Source organism: Empidonax traillii, unplaced genomic scaffold (assembly GCF_003031625.1).
Source record: "Empidonax traillii isolate 1590-97213 ecotype Southwest subspecies unplaced genomic scaffold, ASM303162v1 scaffold1223:size154416, whole genome shotgun sequence".
Taxonomy (NCBI): domain Eukaryota; kingdom Metazoa; phylum Chordata; class Aves; order Passeriformes; family Tyrannidae; genus Empidonax; species Empidonax traillii.
Window position 1 is genome coordinate 46,039 of NW_020956416.1, and position 15,118 is coordinate 61,156.

General features: G+C 55.6%; 1 protein-coding gene across 4 annotated transcripts in view; it reads right to left on the reverse strand.

Annotated features, from left to right (window-relative positions):
- The window catches only part of CSMD2 (CUB and Sushi multiple domains 2), a 123,663-nt gene that overhangs the window by 18,798 nt on the left and 89,747 nt on the right, over positions 1-15,118 (reverse strand). For all 4 annotated transcript variants that reach the window (XM_027905951.1, XM_027905949.1, XM_027905948.1 and 1 more), the window contains 9 exons: positions 14,641-14,787; positions 13,307-13,495; positions 9,254-9,439; positions 8,340-8,534; positions 6,758-6,931; positions 5,664-5,837; positions 3,345-3,518; positions 2,196-2,384; positions 371-544 (listed from right to left, as the gene is read on the reverse strand). In XM_027905951.1, the coding sequence (XP_027761752.1) occupies positions 371-544; positions 2,196-2,384; positions 3,345-3,518; positions 5,664-5,837; positions 6,758-6,931; positions 8,340-8,534; positions 9,254-9,439; positions 13,307-13,495; positions 14,641-14,787 (1,602 nt within the window). The remainder of the gene's footprint in view (positions 1-370; positions 545-2,195; positions 2,385-3,344; positions 3,519-5,663; positions 5,838-6,757; positions 6,932-8,339; positions 8,535-9,253; positions 9,440-13,306; positions 13,496-14,640; positions 14,788-15,118) is intronic.

Consider the following 15,118-nt stretch of genomic DNA (forward strand, 5'->3'; position numbering starts at 1 on the left):
GCCCACTGCCCTGGGGAGCCTGTTCAGTGCCAACCACCCTCTGGGGGAAGAACCTTTCCCTGAGATCCACCCTGAGCCTGCCCTGACACAGCTCCAGCCATTCCCTGGGGGCTGTCCCTGCTCCCCCCAGAGCAGAGCTCAGTCCTGCCCCTCCTCTGCCCCTGCCCAGGCAGTTGGAACTGCAGTGAGGTCTCCCCTCCGTCCCCTCCTCTCCACCTGAACACACCAAGTGCCCTCAGCATCCTCCCACGGCTCCCACTCCAGGCCCTTCCCCACCTTCCCTGCCCTCCCTTGGCCACCCTCCACTGGCTCAACGCCTTCCCCACGCTGTGGGGTGAGCACCCCATCCCCTCCTTGGCCAGCCCCTCACCTGAGCAGTGGGGCAGGGCCCCGCTCCAGCGCCCGTCCAGCTGGCACATGCGCGTGGAGTTCCCGACCAGCGTCCGCCTGCCCAGGCAGCTGTAGCGCACCACGGAGCCCACCGTGTGCTTGTCCCCCGAGATCTGGGCGTGGGGGGGGGACCCGGGGTGGCCACAGGACACCACTGCAAGAGACACAACGCAACGGCTTCAGCTCCCCCACCCGGGACCCACAGCGTGGCGGGCACCTTAAACATCTAATTCCAACCCCCGCCGTGGGCAGGGGGGCACCCTCCATTGCTGAGGCTCCTGCAAGGGCTGTGCTCCCCTTCCCACCTCCTTTGGAAGCCGAAGGAGAAAAAGAGAAAAAGAAGCAGTTTGATTTCTGTGGCCTGGAGTCATCAGGTTCCACCTTCCGCCAGCCCAGGTGGCTCCCGCCTCGCCTTGGACACTTCCAGGGGTGGGGCAGCCACAGCTTCGCTGGGCAAACCTGTGCCAGGGCCTCAGCACCCTCAGGGAAAAGCTCAACGCACAGAAAACAAAGGCATGCAAAAAAAAAAATCTCTCTCCTTTCTTTTTTTTTTTGTTTAACCGTTGACCCCAACGAACACACACGTTCAGTCGTAAAATCGACCTGAGCTTCCAAAGCTTCGAGAGCGCCCACAAATCCTCCAAGTCACGCTCAGCATTTGAAGGAAGGAGATCCCCTGCACTCAGCTGGCAAGCTGGGGGCTGAGGGATCTCAGGCTCCTGGTTTTTAACAGGTAACCCCCCCCTGGAGACACCACCCCCACAAGGGATTTCACCTCTCAATTCCCCAGGGCCTGTGCAGGGTCCGAAGGGTGAGGACGGGACATGCTGCTCACAAAAGGGAAAGGAAAATGTGCCCAAAACTGCTTTGCATGGCTGGGTGTGGAGGGTGGGGGGATACAGAGGGGGGAAAAAAAGGATCAGCCGTGGCTTTGGAACAGCTTAAGCCAGTTCAGATTCAGGAGCTCCATGGCCATTCCTTGTGCCAGGGGATGGGACTGCAGCTGGTTTTGTGTCCAGAAGGACAAACTGGCTGCGCTGGGGGGGGGGGTCCTGCCTGCACCACCAGCTCACTGGGCAACTGAGATACACTTTGGATGGTGATTTCTCCCAGTGTAGGAAAGGGGACATCACCACTGACATCTTCCTACAATCCCCAGAGACCTCCTGACTGGGTGTTACATGAGACCACTGTGAGGATTTTGTGTCTTTCCACGAGGCCAAACCATCACCCAGAACCTCCCAATCCCAACCCCACTGGCAGAAAGGGGCAGGATCCCAGGGAAAAAAAAAAAAAAAAAGGGATAAAAACAGAGCAAGGGTGAGGAAGCAAATGCTCTTCAGCACCTGCTCTGCAGCAGATGACATTTATTCTGTGTTTGCTTCAGGGTCATTTCCCTCCCCGAAAGCCCTGGGGATGAGTGGGAGTGTGTCCACACTCAGGGGTGACCTCACTCAGGGGTGTGACCCCACCCAGGTGAGCTGCACCTTCCTTCCCACGCAGGTTTTTGCTCCCAGAGGTGTTTTTGCCCTTCTCCACCGGCACTGTTGTGGCTGGAGCTGCTCAGAACCAGCAAAAACCCCACTGGGATCTGCCTTCCCCTGCAGAGGGAAAGCATCTCTCTCCTCACACCACCAGCTCCCCTTCCATGGGCAGGACCCTACTGACCCTGATGCAAGGAAGGATTCCCAAGGATTCCCAAGGTTTCTACACAACCACTGAGCTGAGCAACGGGGAACTCGCCGGGCTGAAGCCCCGGGGTGGGTGGGTGGGGGGGTGGGTGGAGATTGTTCTGGAGCACTTACAAAGACACTGTGGGAGGGCACGGTCCCAAGTGCCATCCCCCTGACAGGTGAGGACGTGTGTCCCCAACAGGTAATATCCATGGCTGCACTGATAGGACACAGTTGTTCCAAAGCTGAATCTGTGGGGCCCGCTGGGCTGCACTTGCCGGACGCTGTTTTCCAGGTGCCCGGGGTCAGTACAGTTTACAACTGCGAACAAACAACAGAAAACCATCATGGCACAAACCAAAGGGGGTGACAGAACGAGGGGTTCTCCAGGAAAGAGCAGGGGAAGTGTGTGTGAGGGGGGAAAAAAAACCCTGCAAATCGCACATGCCATGATTTAAAGGTTTTTTTTTTTTTTCCCCAATATTTTGTTTAATTTTGAGATTTTTTAGAGTGGAATTAGGAAAAAAAAAAATCACTATTTAAAGGTAAAAGAGAGTCAAAGCAATGCTGCAGGGGCTCACCTGGCCATGCAAGGCTCAGCAGCAGAGCCTGGATCTCTGGTCCCAAACGGGGACAGGCATTATCCAGTTGGGAGTAAATGATCCTGAACTGGGATATGCATTAACCAGTTAGGAAAAAGTGATTCCAAACTGGGACATGCATTATCCAATTAGGAGTAAGTGAGCTCAAACTGGGATGTGCATTAAGCAGGTAGGAACAAGTGATCCCAAACTGGGATATTCATTATCCAGTTGGGAATAAGCAATTGTTTGACCGACACAGCATCGACAGAGATACTGGACTGAGGGAGTACAGAGGGAGGGAGTGCAGGGAGGGGAGGGAATTTGCTCAGTGCTGATCCCAGTGGAAGCTGGGCAGCCCAGCAGGAAAAAAGAGCTCTGCACAAAACTGTGGGGTTGGAGTAAAACTGCTCTGGGGTCACCAGGCCTGGCCTGGTATTCCCTGGTGTCCTCCCCTCTTACCACCCACACCTCAATGCCTTGGAGGATGCAGGGCTGGGCAGGGTCAGAGAAGAGCCCCAGGGTAAAACCAGCTTTGGTTCCATGAGATTCCCACCGGCCCTGGGAGCTCAACCATCGCCCGGACGCTCCCGAGGAACCGCAAGGTTTGGTCGGCAGGAATTTCTGGGGGTTGGGAACTCGGAGAGGCCAGGGAGGAAGGCCCAGCACCCCTCCCCTGCAGCTTTCCTGGAGCACTCACCACGGCAGGAGGGCAGGGTGCTGCTCCACTGGCCGTTGGCCAAGCACTGGGACTGGGACGCTCCTTCCAGGCGGAAGCCGGAGTTGCACACGAACTTGGCCACGTCGTTGAGGTTGAACTGACTCCCCTGGGTCAGGCCATTGGCAGGGTTGCCAGGGTGGCCACAGGTGATGGCTACAAGCAGAAAGTGGAGATATTACCTCGTTTTTTTTCTTCTTTTTTTCCTTTGGAAGAAAGAGGATCATCCATTGGAAAAAGTCCTCGAGGTCGGAGAGCGTAAAAATCACCCCCGTCAGTCCTGGAACCCCACACTGACTTCAGAGGTGTGGGACCAGCTCTGCTGAAACAGTGAATCAAGGGGAGAGCACGGGATCTTTGTTCATTTTACTGGCAGAAGGGATTCTCTGCATCACTCTCTGAGTGCCACTATCCTGCTGACTGACACCATAAATCCCCAGAGCTCCTCTTCAAAAATCCCAGCTCCTGCTATTAATCTACTGCCTCCCATCACTCTGGGCATCACACACCATCACGAAACCTGCTGCTCCCCTCTCTCCCTGCTGTCAGTCAGGTTTCTGCTCACTGCAGTAAAATGTTACACCTGGAGGGAGAGTTAAAAGAGAGGAAAAAATATGAGAAAAATCAGGTTTCCAGCATATGGCCCAGAAAGCTTAAATCTGCCTGCTTTAAGTGGGAGGAACTTTGAGGGAGAACCTTGATTTCCAAAGCCCTGAAACGTGGGGTTTTGTGTAGTTCTTCTTCCTGGGGCTGATGCTGGTTTGAGGTAGAAGGGTACAGGGTCCTGTCTGAGCTGCTCTGACAACACCCAGGCCAGGGGAGAGCCAATCCCAACATTCCAAATGCTTTTGGGAAGCGCCTGGACCACTCTGCTGGCAGCGAGGCAGGTGACACAGGGAGGACACAGCCCTTGATTCCAGCCCAGCAACGAGCTCCACTGCACAAAAGAGAAGTCAGGAATAAACCATAAAGAGACTTTTGGCTGCTTAAGGGATGTGACACCCCGTGACAGCTGAGGACAAAGCCATATTGATTATTGTCGTGCTGAAAAGGGGTAATGGCCCCATCAGTACAAGCAGAGCAGTTTTGCTGTACAGCTGCCAGCGCCAGAAGAAGCTTGAGGGGAAGATGAAATCCCCACAAAAGATCCACAACGCATTTGGCTGCCAAGGCTTGGACTGTACCACGGGGATGGCAATTTATTCCTTATGCAAGCTGATGGCAGGACAGGCCTGGAAAATCTGAAGGCAGGGAGGCTTGCAGGGCTGCAGGAAGCAGGTGCCAGGTGCTCCGAGGTGCTGCTGAATATGATTATATGTGTTTTGAAGCAGGGGATGGATTCTGTCCCAGGAATAAAAGAAAACAAAAAACACAAAAAGGCTTCCCACAGTTGCCTGGATCAAACAGACCCATTCCCACAGAGGAGGCAAATGCAGCAGGTCTAAAGAGAAAGTACCAGGAGAGCAGGGGATGAGAATGTGCTCACACACAGCGTGCCCTGAGCTGTGTCACAGCAATAAAGCATCTCCTTCCAGAGCCCAGCAGAGCTCTGCTGAACAGCCTGAAATTCCTGTTATCCACGAGGCCTAACGCTGTGTAACAACTCCGAGTCATGGAATGGCCTGGGTTGGAAGGGACATTAAAGATCATCAACATGTTCCACTAGCCCAGGTTGCTCCAACCTGTCCTTGGACACTTCCAGGGATTGGGCAGTCACAGCTTCCTATCTTGGTATTGTGCCTCAGCACACAAAGCTCCCAACCAGACAGGAGGGCTTGGAGCAAACACCTGGAGAACTGGAAAATGGAATACACTGATTGCACTGCCCATTGATAAGAAGACGCCTAAACTTATTAACACCTTAGAGCTCCAGAGACTCGGTTAATTAGCTCATTTACTGGAAAGATAAACGAGCAGGTTGTACAAGGTGACCTGTGGACGTGGAGTGGAGCAGTGAGACGGACTGTGGCCCAGCACAGAGGGCGGGTCTCGAGGATGGCAGGGCTGTGTCAAACAGAAACCCCAGGCAGAGGTTCTCTCCTCTGAGCCCACACCTTCAGCTGGGCTCAGCCAGGACACATCCAGGACCACAGTGGGATTTTCAAAGCGGAGGGGGAAGCACAGAAGCAGCAGGTCCTGACACACCCCGACCCTCTCCCCAAGGCACCCCTGGGGACACACGTGTGTGTGTGTGTGTGGGTGCACAGCAACCCCCCAGCCCTGCACCACCCCACACACCCCCTCCTGCCCTCTGGGCACCCCCAGGGCCGGGGGAAGGTGACGATATGCCCACATACTTACGCACACAGACAGGCGTCTTGCCGGACCAGCGGTGGTCCTGCTGGCAGATGCGCACGGACATGCCGATGAGGCGGAACCCGGGGCTGCACTGGTACACCACGCTGCCCCGGTAGTTGTAGTTCTCCCCGTTGATCTGCCCGTTCACGATGGGGCTGGGAACGCCGCAGTGCCCGGCTGGGGGAGGGAAAACCGCTGGGAATCACCGGGAGCTCCTGCAGGCACCCCGTGAGGGCATCATCGCCCACCCCCCGCCCCACCCTGACTCTCTGGGGGATTGCAGAGTCCCAGAATGGCTGGGGTTGGAAGGGACCTTAAAGATCACCTCATTTCAACCCTCCCTTCACACCTTCCACTAGCCCAGGTTGCTCCAACCTCGCTTTGGACACTTCCCCAGGGATGGGGCAGCCACAGCTGCCCTGGGCAACCAGTGCTAGGGCCCCCCCTAACCCTCACAGGGAAGGATTCCTTCCCAATATCCCACCCAAATCTCCCCTTTTCCAGCTTAAAACCATTTCCCCTTGTCCTGTCCCTCCAGGCTCTTGTAAGGATTTCTTCCCAATATCCCATTTAACCAGTCCTCCTTCAGCTCGAGGCCGTTAATTCCAGACTCTGCTGTCATAAATAAACCAAAGCAGAGTAACCATAAACAAACAACACTAGTTGAAAGCTGTCCAGTCTCCCAGCACCTCGTGTCTATTGAGCAGTCAGGAATCAAGGTCTGCTCTGTTTTTAGATCTACTTAAAACCCTACAGCTCCAGCAGAATTGGGAAGGGACCCACAAGGACCATCCTGCACAGACACCCCAACAATCCCTCCTTGTCCCTCAGAGCGTTGTCCAAACCCTCCTGCAGCTCTGGCAGCCTTGGGGCTGTGCCCACTGCCCTGGGGAGCCTGTTCAGTGCCCAACCACCCTCTGGGGGAAGAACCATTCTTTTCTGACCCCCAACCTAACCCTGCCCCGAGTCCTCGCCTGGAGCAGCATCTAAACCCCCCAATTCCCTCCCGAAACTCAATCAGGACTCTTCCTAACACATCATGGGTGCTGCCACCAGGGCTCTTTTCCCAACAACCCCCCTGGACGCCGCACACCTACCCAGACACCTGACCTCTGCCCCGCTCCAGAGCCCGTTGGCCATGCACTCCCTGACCCGGGAGCCCACCAGGGTATAGCCAGTGTTGCAGGAGAAGATGGCTGTGGCCCCGTAGCTGGTCAGGGTCCCGATCTTGTTCCCGTTGGGAGGCGTCGGCAGGTCCCCGCAGGAGATAACTAGGACAGATCCCAAAGCACCGTGAGCACAACCAGGCTGGGGGCAGCGCTCCGTGGAGGAACTCCCTCAGTCACACCACCAGGAGTTACTCCTGGAGTAAGGAACGAGTGGGAAAGATTATTAAATAGTTACATGAGTAATAACAATTCAGAGCCGTGTTAGACGAGGTGACAAATACAAGTGCCGTTAATATTTATGCTCAGGGCAGCAGGGAAGTGCTAAAGACAGGCCAGGAAGAAACTAAAGCAGCTTCTCACACAGGAAGTTTCTCACATAGGAATGTTGCTGCCCTTAACCCATTGCTAGGTGCAGTGGGAAACTTGACTTGTAGAAATTCCAGAAGATCATATGATGGTTTGGGTTGGAAGGGACCTTAAAGTTCATCTTGTTCCACCCCCTGCCAGGGTGGAACCACTAGCCCAGGTTGCTTCAATCCCCACCCAGCGCTGCCTGGAGACGGGCACAAAATTTCCAATTAAGAGTGACACCCGGCTTTTCCCCACGCTGTCACCTCCAGGACAGAGCTGGCACCTGAAGGTGAGACCCACAGAGGAGACACCCAGGTGGGTTTTCAGCCTGGCAGGAGCCCCTGCAGCCACAGCTCCCAGCCACAGACTTCAGCTCCTTCTTTTATCTCTATTTTTCTCTGCCTTAAAGATCTGCAAACCCTCCAGAGCTTCTGCTCTCAGCGAGAAGCCAAGGGACTCACGCTGGGTGCTCGTGACCTCGGTGCTCTGCCAAGATCCTGTCATTTGAATTTAGGTGGCAATAAGGCTGAGGGAATAAAACGAGGTCAGGCTCCTGCTCCCGGATCTGGCGGAAGAGCTGGCAGGGGGAAAAGTACATCTGTCACCCACCCTGCAGTGGCATCTCCACAAACAAAGGCAGGCAGGAGGGAAGGAGAGATTTTTCTGTCTCTGTCTGCACTTAGAGAGGAAACAAACCTCCACCTTTGACAAAAGGGAAGATCCAAAGCACAGCAGTCGTGGCAGAACAACTGAGAGCTGCTTGTTTGCCCAGAGTGGTTTTGATTTACGGGTGACACCGCTACCCTTGTAAACCTGGTGTTTGCATGAAGAGGGAAGAGGGGAGGTTTTACACCGGGAGGTTTTATTTTTCCTTCTTTTAAAAGCAAACTTCAGAGCATCTGGCGGCGGTGACAGCAAAGCTGCTGGGACCCGACAGCCAGAGAGGAGCCGGAGCGCTCGAGCTCGCCCAGAGCCACTCAGATCAAACCCAGAATCGCATCAGGACGTGACCTCTCCCTGCATCCAAACCCTCTTCTAACAGAGTTCTGCTGCATCCACCCCAGGTGCTGCCAAGAGCAGCCAGGGCTGTGGTGGAAAACAGGCCCCCCACACCCCCTGCACGACCCCAGTGGGGCCTCCCGAGGGTCCCCGCTCTTACTTTTGCAGGTGGGCATGGGCTCTCCTACGCTCCACTTGCCGTTGGCCTGGCACCTGATGACCCTCTGGCCAGTGTAGTAGTAGCCAGGGTCGCAGATGAGCATGAGCTGGGCGTTGTAGTGGTACTGGCTCTCGTAGGTGAGTCGCCACCGGCCGTGCTCCACCGCGATGCTGCCGATGTCGGGACAGGTGACGGCTGGACACAGGGTGGGCAGAGCCAGGGGGGGAAAAGGAGACAGGGAAAGGTGTTAATGGGGGTTTGACTGTTAAGAGTGTCCAAAGCAGGGCAACAAGGGTGGGGAAGGGCCTGGGTTTGAAGGCGTGTGAGGACACTGAGGGCACTTGGTGTGTTCAGCTGGAGCAGAGGAGACTGAGGGGAGAGCTCAGTGCAGTTCCAACTGCCTGGGCAGGGGCAGAGGAGGGGCANGCTCTGGGGGGAGCAGGGACAGCCCCCAGGGAATGGCTGGAGCTGTGTCAGGGCAGGCTCAGGGTGGATCTCAGGGCAAGGTTCTTCCCCCCCAGGCTGGTTGGGCACTGAACAGGCTCCCCAGGGCAGTGGGCACAGCCCCAAGGCTGCCAGAGCTGCAGGAGGCTTTGGCTGATCCTCTGGGGCACAGGGGGTGACTCTTGGGGCTGGTCCTGTGCAGGGCCAGGAGTTGGACAGGATGCTCCTTGTGGGTCCCTCCCAGCTCAGCAGATTCTGTGACTCTGGTGGGCTTTCAGTGACAAGACACCACCTGTCCAGGTGGGAAACCAAGACACCACCAGAGGGGACGTTCATCCAGTCATTCAGGATTAGAAACACGCTGTCCTGAACACCACACCCAGGGGGCAAAGCTGTCCATGCTGCAGGTGGGAGACACCACCCAAGGGACACCCGGGATTCCCGGTGGGATGTGCTGGCCCCACACTCACCCACGCACTGGGGGGGCTGGTTCCCGTTGCTCCACTGCCCCGACTGCAGGCACTCGGTGCTGGGCTCTGCCCCTGGTTGCAGCTGGAAGCCCTGGTTGCAGTGGTACACGGCCTTTGTACCCACTGTGTACTCCTTGCCAAACACAACACCGTTCCTTGGGGCTCTGGGAACTCCACAGGACAGAGCTGGGGGGGAAAAAACACGGCCGAGATGTCAGTGAGCTTCCCGTTTTATCGGGGATTTGTGGGGAGCCGAGAGCACAGCTCCTGAACTCCCCTATCCACAGGATCACAAAATGGGCTGAGCTGGAAGGGACCCCCAAGGGTCATCCAGTCCAACCCTCAGCCCTGCACAGGACCATCCCCATGTACTTGAGAGCCTCATCCAAACACTTCCTGAACTCTTTCAACAGCTCCAGCCCCTGCTGAGCAGGGAATGTCCACTTTCACAGAGGATCATATTTTCAACCCTATCAGTATGGCAACAGCAAAGCCAACACTGAATTCCGATTTCTCCTGGAAGAGGCTCTGGCTGTACTTCCCATAATATCTGTAACACAAAACGCATCAACACAGCACTCCAAAGTTTTCACACAGAGATAAAGGATTCGACAGCAATAACACTTCATATTTACATCCCACAGCAGCAACAACCCCAAACCCCTCTCCAAGAGCACTTCTGGATTACATAAGGCAGCAAATTGTGTAATTATGTTGTGGCAGAAGGAAGGCTAAATTTAGAGTTACGGCTGAGGAGGTAAAGGGGGTAGTTCAGGAGAAAAATGGATAAACGGGCACCGAGCCAAGCGGCTGCTGGAGATGGCAGCGCTTGGGAGAGGAGGCTCTGCACCACTCCTGCTGAAACCCTGGGCTCTGCAGCCAGGGGAGCCCCAAACAGGGCAGGGAGGGGACAGGCAGGCCCCAGAGAGAGACAGAGAAGAACCACGTTCACTTCTGCTGCCAGACACGAGCAGCCCTGTCAGCCTCCTGCCCTCCCCTGGGAACGCCAGCGCTGGGAGCCCCTCACTCCTCTGAATGCTGAGCCCGTGTCTCCTGATCCACCTGCTGACACTCCAACACATCCACCTTCCTGTTATTCCCTCTGCACAACAACCAGGGCTGGAAACCCTGCAGCCTTAGACAAGTGACCCTGTGGTGACAGGGACCCCACTGAGCTGGGGAAGAGACACCAGAGGAGTGTGTGTGTGCAGCACCAGCACAGCCCTGGAGCTTCCCACCACCTACCCAAGGTCCAAGCAGCTTTTATCCCACTCCTGCTCCTCCTGGGATGCTGGAGCAGGATCCAGCAGGTGCTGGTGCTGCTAAGAGGTGTGAGCAATTCCACAGGATCAGGCACATCAGGCTGGGCTGATAATCACAGGGATGTCACTCCAGCGGGCTCAGGAGCTCTCTCCAAGGCTGGGTGTCTAGACAAGCAGCCACACTGAATACCAATTTCATTCCCAGAGAAAAGAGGGGACCTGGGAAGTCCAACCTTTTCCCTTCCACCTGGCAGTTCTGCTATTCCTTTCTGTTGCTTCCATGGGAGGGGAAGCTGAGCCCTTCCCACATCACCACTCCCACCAAAACCTTCTCCTTTCTGCCTTCCATTCTCTTCTGCAGCCTGAGGCCTCCCCAGAACTCATCCCCTCTGTCTGCCCCCAGGAAACTGAGGCACAGGGAGGGAAGGGAGCCTGGAGAGAGGGATCCAGGGCAAAAGGAGAAGGAGCAATTCTTGGGGGCTCAGAGGTGCAGGAGCTCTGCCTGCTGGGAGAAGGGACAGAGAGGCCGTGAAAGCAAGGCTGCAGCTGGGATTCCAAAAAACAAAGCTGCTTAAAAATAGGCAGCAGAGACAGAGAAGGCGGTATTAGCTCATGGAGTGTTCTCCCCTCTGTGCCAACACAGGATTGTTCCCTGCAGAATATTCTCTGCTGCCTCCAGAAATGTCAGCGAGGACGGAGCACGTAGTAAAGATTATTCAGTGGGGATGGGGAAGGGGAGGAGAGGATTATGAGCTGGCAGAAGGGAGCTTTGGGAAATGGCATTTGTTAACCAGACCGAGTGTTTATGGGCACCCCAGTTCCCCTCCTCCTGCCACTCCTGACTGGGAGGGGGCAATTTATGCCGTGAGGTCCCGGCCACCTGAAAGGATGAGAATTCGAGTACAGCCCAAAACAAGAGACTGCCAGTTGGCTTTGAGAGAGCAATTTGGAGGGGTGGGGGGGAAGGATGATGGATTTTGTGTAGCTGAAGGAAAAGTGGAGCCAGGCTTGGCCACTGCTCCAGGCCTTGGGGGGGAGCTGCTCCTCCACGAATTCTCTTCCAGCTCTGGCTCACTGCTGCTCACTCACCTCCTGCAGCCTGCACTGCACAGCCATGGGCCAGTGTCAGGATTCCTGACAGGAATGCAAGGAAACAGAAAGGGTGACTTGCCCCAAGGGACTCTTTCAGCCTCAGGATCTACCATGCCCAGCAAGTTCTCCTTGCTGGAGGAAGACAGGCTCTTCCAGAGGGACATCCAGCACCAAGATCCTGACCCAGCTGCTCTTTGCACTGTCAGTGGCTGTTGGTGTCACCCCATCCAGGCACATCCTCTCCCAATCTCCCCATACATCCTCCCTGCATCTCCTCCCCTCCTCCACGTTTCAAGTCCAGTCGCCACGCCCCACTACCCCTCTGGAAGTAAATACAGCTCTTGGAGCTGCACACGAGGCTCAGGTGGCATTGCAGCACTGCAGGGCAGCAGAGGACTGAGCAGCACTTGTACCTGCTCTGGATTACACGACTTCCCTTCAGAGATGATGCAGTAAATCCGAGGGATCCCTTGCTCTGGGCTAAGGATTCGGGAGGCACAGTTGCCATGACAGCCCTCACTGTGCTGTTCATCTGCTCCTTCCAGCGCTTGGCTTTGCCCCATCCTGTTTTCAGGGAGGCCAAATCCCTACCTGAGCTTGTACCCAGCTTCCCACTTCCCCCTTGCCAGCGGGATGGGGGGGCAGAATCTTGATTTACTGCTTTTCCACTCGCACTTAAATCAACTCCAAAGGGAAACCAGCAGCCACAGCACGAAGCCACCCTTCAGAGGTGCAATTCCCAAAGAGCCCAAAGAGATTCAGGAGCACAGAGGAGATTTTTCAGGGCTTCTTGGTGCCTCCCACACTAAACAATCCCACTTTTCCCTCCAGCTTGGCCTGGACAGCAGTGCAGACACTGCAGTGAGCTGGTGCCTGCGCTGTCTCTGTTCCCTGGCTGGTTTCCAGGGAAGTCGATGCAATATTAATCCCCTTGGAACATGGATGAGTGTTCAAAGACACTGAAAGGCTTCATCAGAATAAAGATGGGCATTTTAGCAGCACAAAGGAACGGGGATGATTGGCGGGTGCAGGAAAAGGTGCAATCAGAGAACGACCAGAGAGAACGGGATGGAACAGAAGCAAAACCCCGCTGGGGCCCAGAGCCCTGTCCCCCCTCCCTCCCCTGCCTGGAATTTGCTCCACGCTGGGTATGACATGTCACAGAGATTATGGTTAATTAGGAGGAAATGTGGAAAGAACAACCACATGCCTAAATCTTATATGAAGCCAACAGGAACCGTATGAATCCTCAGAAATTTCTCATCCCCCGTGGACACACGCAGACCTAAGAGGGCACTTCCAGAATTAGTGAAGGAAATTCCAGCCACTAAACTCCTGGCAGCCTTTCCAGATCCTCCCAAGCCTTTCCAGATCCTCCCAAGCAACAGCCTCTCCCCCTCTCTCAGCCAAGGCCTGGCTGTGTCGTCACTGAGGGTTCAAACACTTCTGCACTGGGAGCCTTCACAGAGCTGATTTTCTAATCACCCATTCTGAATGCCCCCCCAAACAGTTACTCCCTTCCCTCTTTGCCCACCTGTTCCCAAGGACTTGCACATGAGGAGCACTTCTCAGTGTCCCCCTGCACGTCCGAGCTCGACAGGGAATCAGAGGCATCCTGATATTTCCGTAACTCGACCGCCTTCTCCTCCATCCTCCCTGTGACTGCTGGATCTCCGTACCAGCCCACCCCTGCTCTCACCTTGGCACAGAGGAGTGGCCTCCCTCCAGTGGAAGTAGCCCTGGGGGTGCTGGGTGCAGGTGCTGGTGCTGTGCCCGGCCAGGCGGTACCCGGAGTCGCAGCCGAAGCGGACGGAGCTGCCAGGGCTCAGCCCGGTGTGGCTCAGGATCATCCCGTGGGCTGGGGGCTGGGGCAGGCTGCAGTAAGGAGCTGGAGAGGGGCAGGAGAGAAGAGATCAACCCCTGCCTGGCTGGGCAGCAGCAGGGTCATTCCCTTCCCGTTTTCAGGGCTTACACCTCGGCCTGAGGCTGCGCCAGGTCTGTGATGGATAAACACGAAGTCAAAGGGGGAAGAGCAAAGGGCTCCAGTCCAAGTTTCACTCAGCTCTGGATACAGAGACTAATTTCTGATAATTAAATATTATTTAATTCATTTACTGGGTAAAGTCATTATTTATTTATGACATATTGGCAAGTTCTCAGCCCAGCTTTATAACTTCCATTAATGAAGACTTGCCAAGTTCTGAAACACAGTAACTCATTCGAAGGAGTTCTCAGCAAATATTCGCTCATCAGTGGTGGGTTTGTGCTGAGTGAGCAACCAAGAGCCCCTGGTCCTGCTCCCAGGAGCTGGAGCAGAACACCTGAGCAGGAGCACCACGTGTGGCACCATCAGCCACGTGGAAGTTGTGCCTCATGCAGCTCCTGACACAAGCTCTGATGTTTTGGGATGTTCATCTTCCAGCATCTCACAAGGGCCTCACTGCAAGGACATGATAATTCAGGAACACAGCAGTCTCTGGGATGGGTTTCCTTCATCCAGATCCAGTATACAATCATGGAATCATTAAGGTTGGAGAAGGCCTCGAGGAGCATCAGGTCCAACCATTAACCCACCACTACACCGTGGCCCTAAGCATCACATCTACACATTTTTTGAACACTTCCAAGGGCTGTGATTCCCTGGGCAGCCTGTTCCAGTGCCTGACCACCCCCTCACCAAGAAACCTTCCCAATCCAGCCCCCCCTGGAATAAGTGACTCCATTCATCCTGGCTCTGATTCTGAGGAGCGGTTGAGAAGCCAGCCAAAACTTCAAGGTTTCTCCCTAGACTTTCTCCTGATTCTGTAATCCTGGTTCTGATCCTTCAGAGTGGTAGAGAAACCAGCCAAGGCTTCAAGGTTTCTCCTGGGAACAACCTGCCTTTCCCAGCCTCCCCCACTCCCAACGAGCCCAGCTCTGTGCCTTCCCAGCCTTGGCAGCTTCTGCCCTCACAGATGGTCCGTGTCCCTTTGCAGGAACTTTGTAGGGACCCCTGGCTGAGGAGGAGAGCCCTCCCCCCTGCTGGGAGCTCACCAGAGTAGCGGATTTTGAAGCCTTTCCTGTTGTAGGCGTGATCCGAGGACCAGCGGAGGAAGACGTTGTTCCCGCTGCTGGTCACGGTCAGAGGGGCTGAGTAGTTCCCACTCAGAGACAGGAGCAGGGGACTCTGGCCAGAGGGACCTGGGAGGAAGGAGGGGACAGGGAGAAGTCAGGGCTGACAGGGAGGGGTCCCTTGTGCAGGAGGAAGGGGCGCGTGGAGGAGCCACAGCATGGAGCTGTCGCTGTGATCCCGGGAACACGAGCTGCAGGGCTGGCACTGGAGCCTGACTCCTGGGAACCCAAATAAAGCCCAGCCGATCACACAGAGATCAGGATTTGCTCCAGGCAAGATGCCTCGGGCTCAGGTCCCCGTGGGCAGCTCCAGGAGCACCAGCACAGCACTTGTGCTCTGCACCGGTCACAGAGCTGCATCCCTGGGAGCGCTCAAAGATCCCCTCTCCGGGCCTGAAAT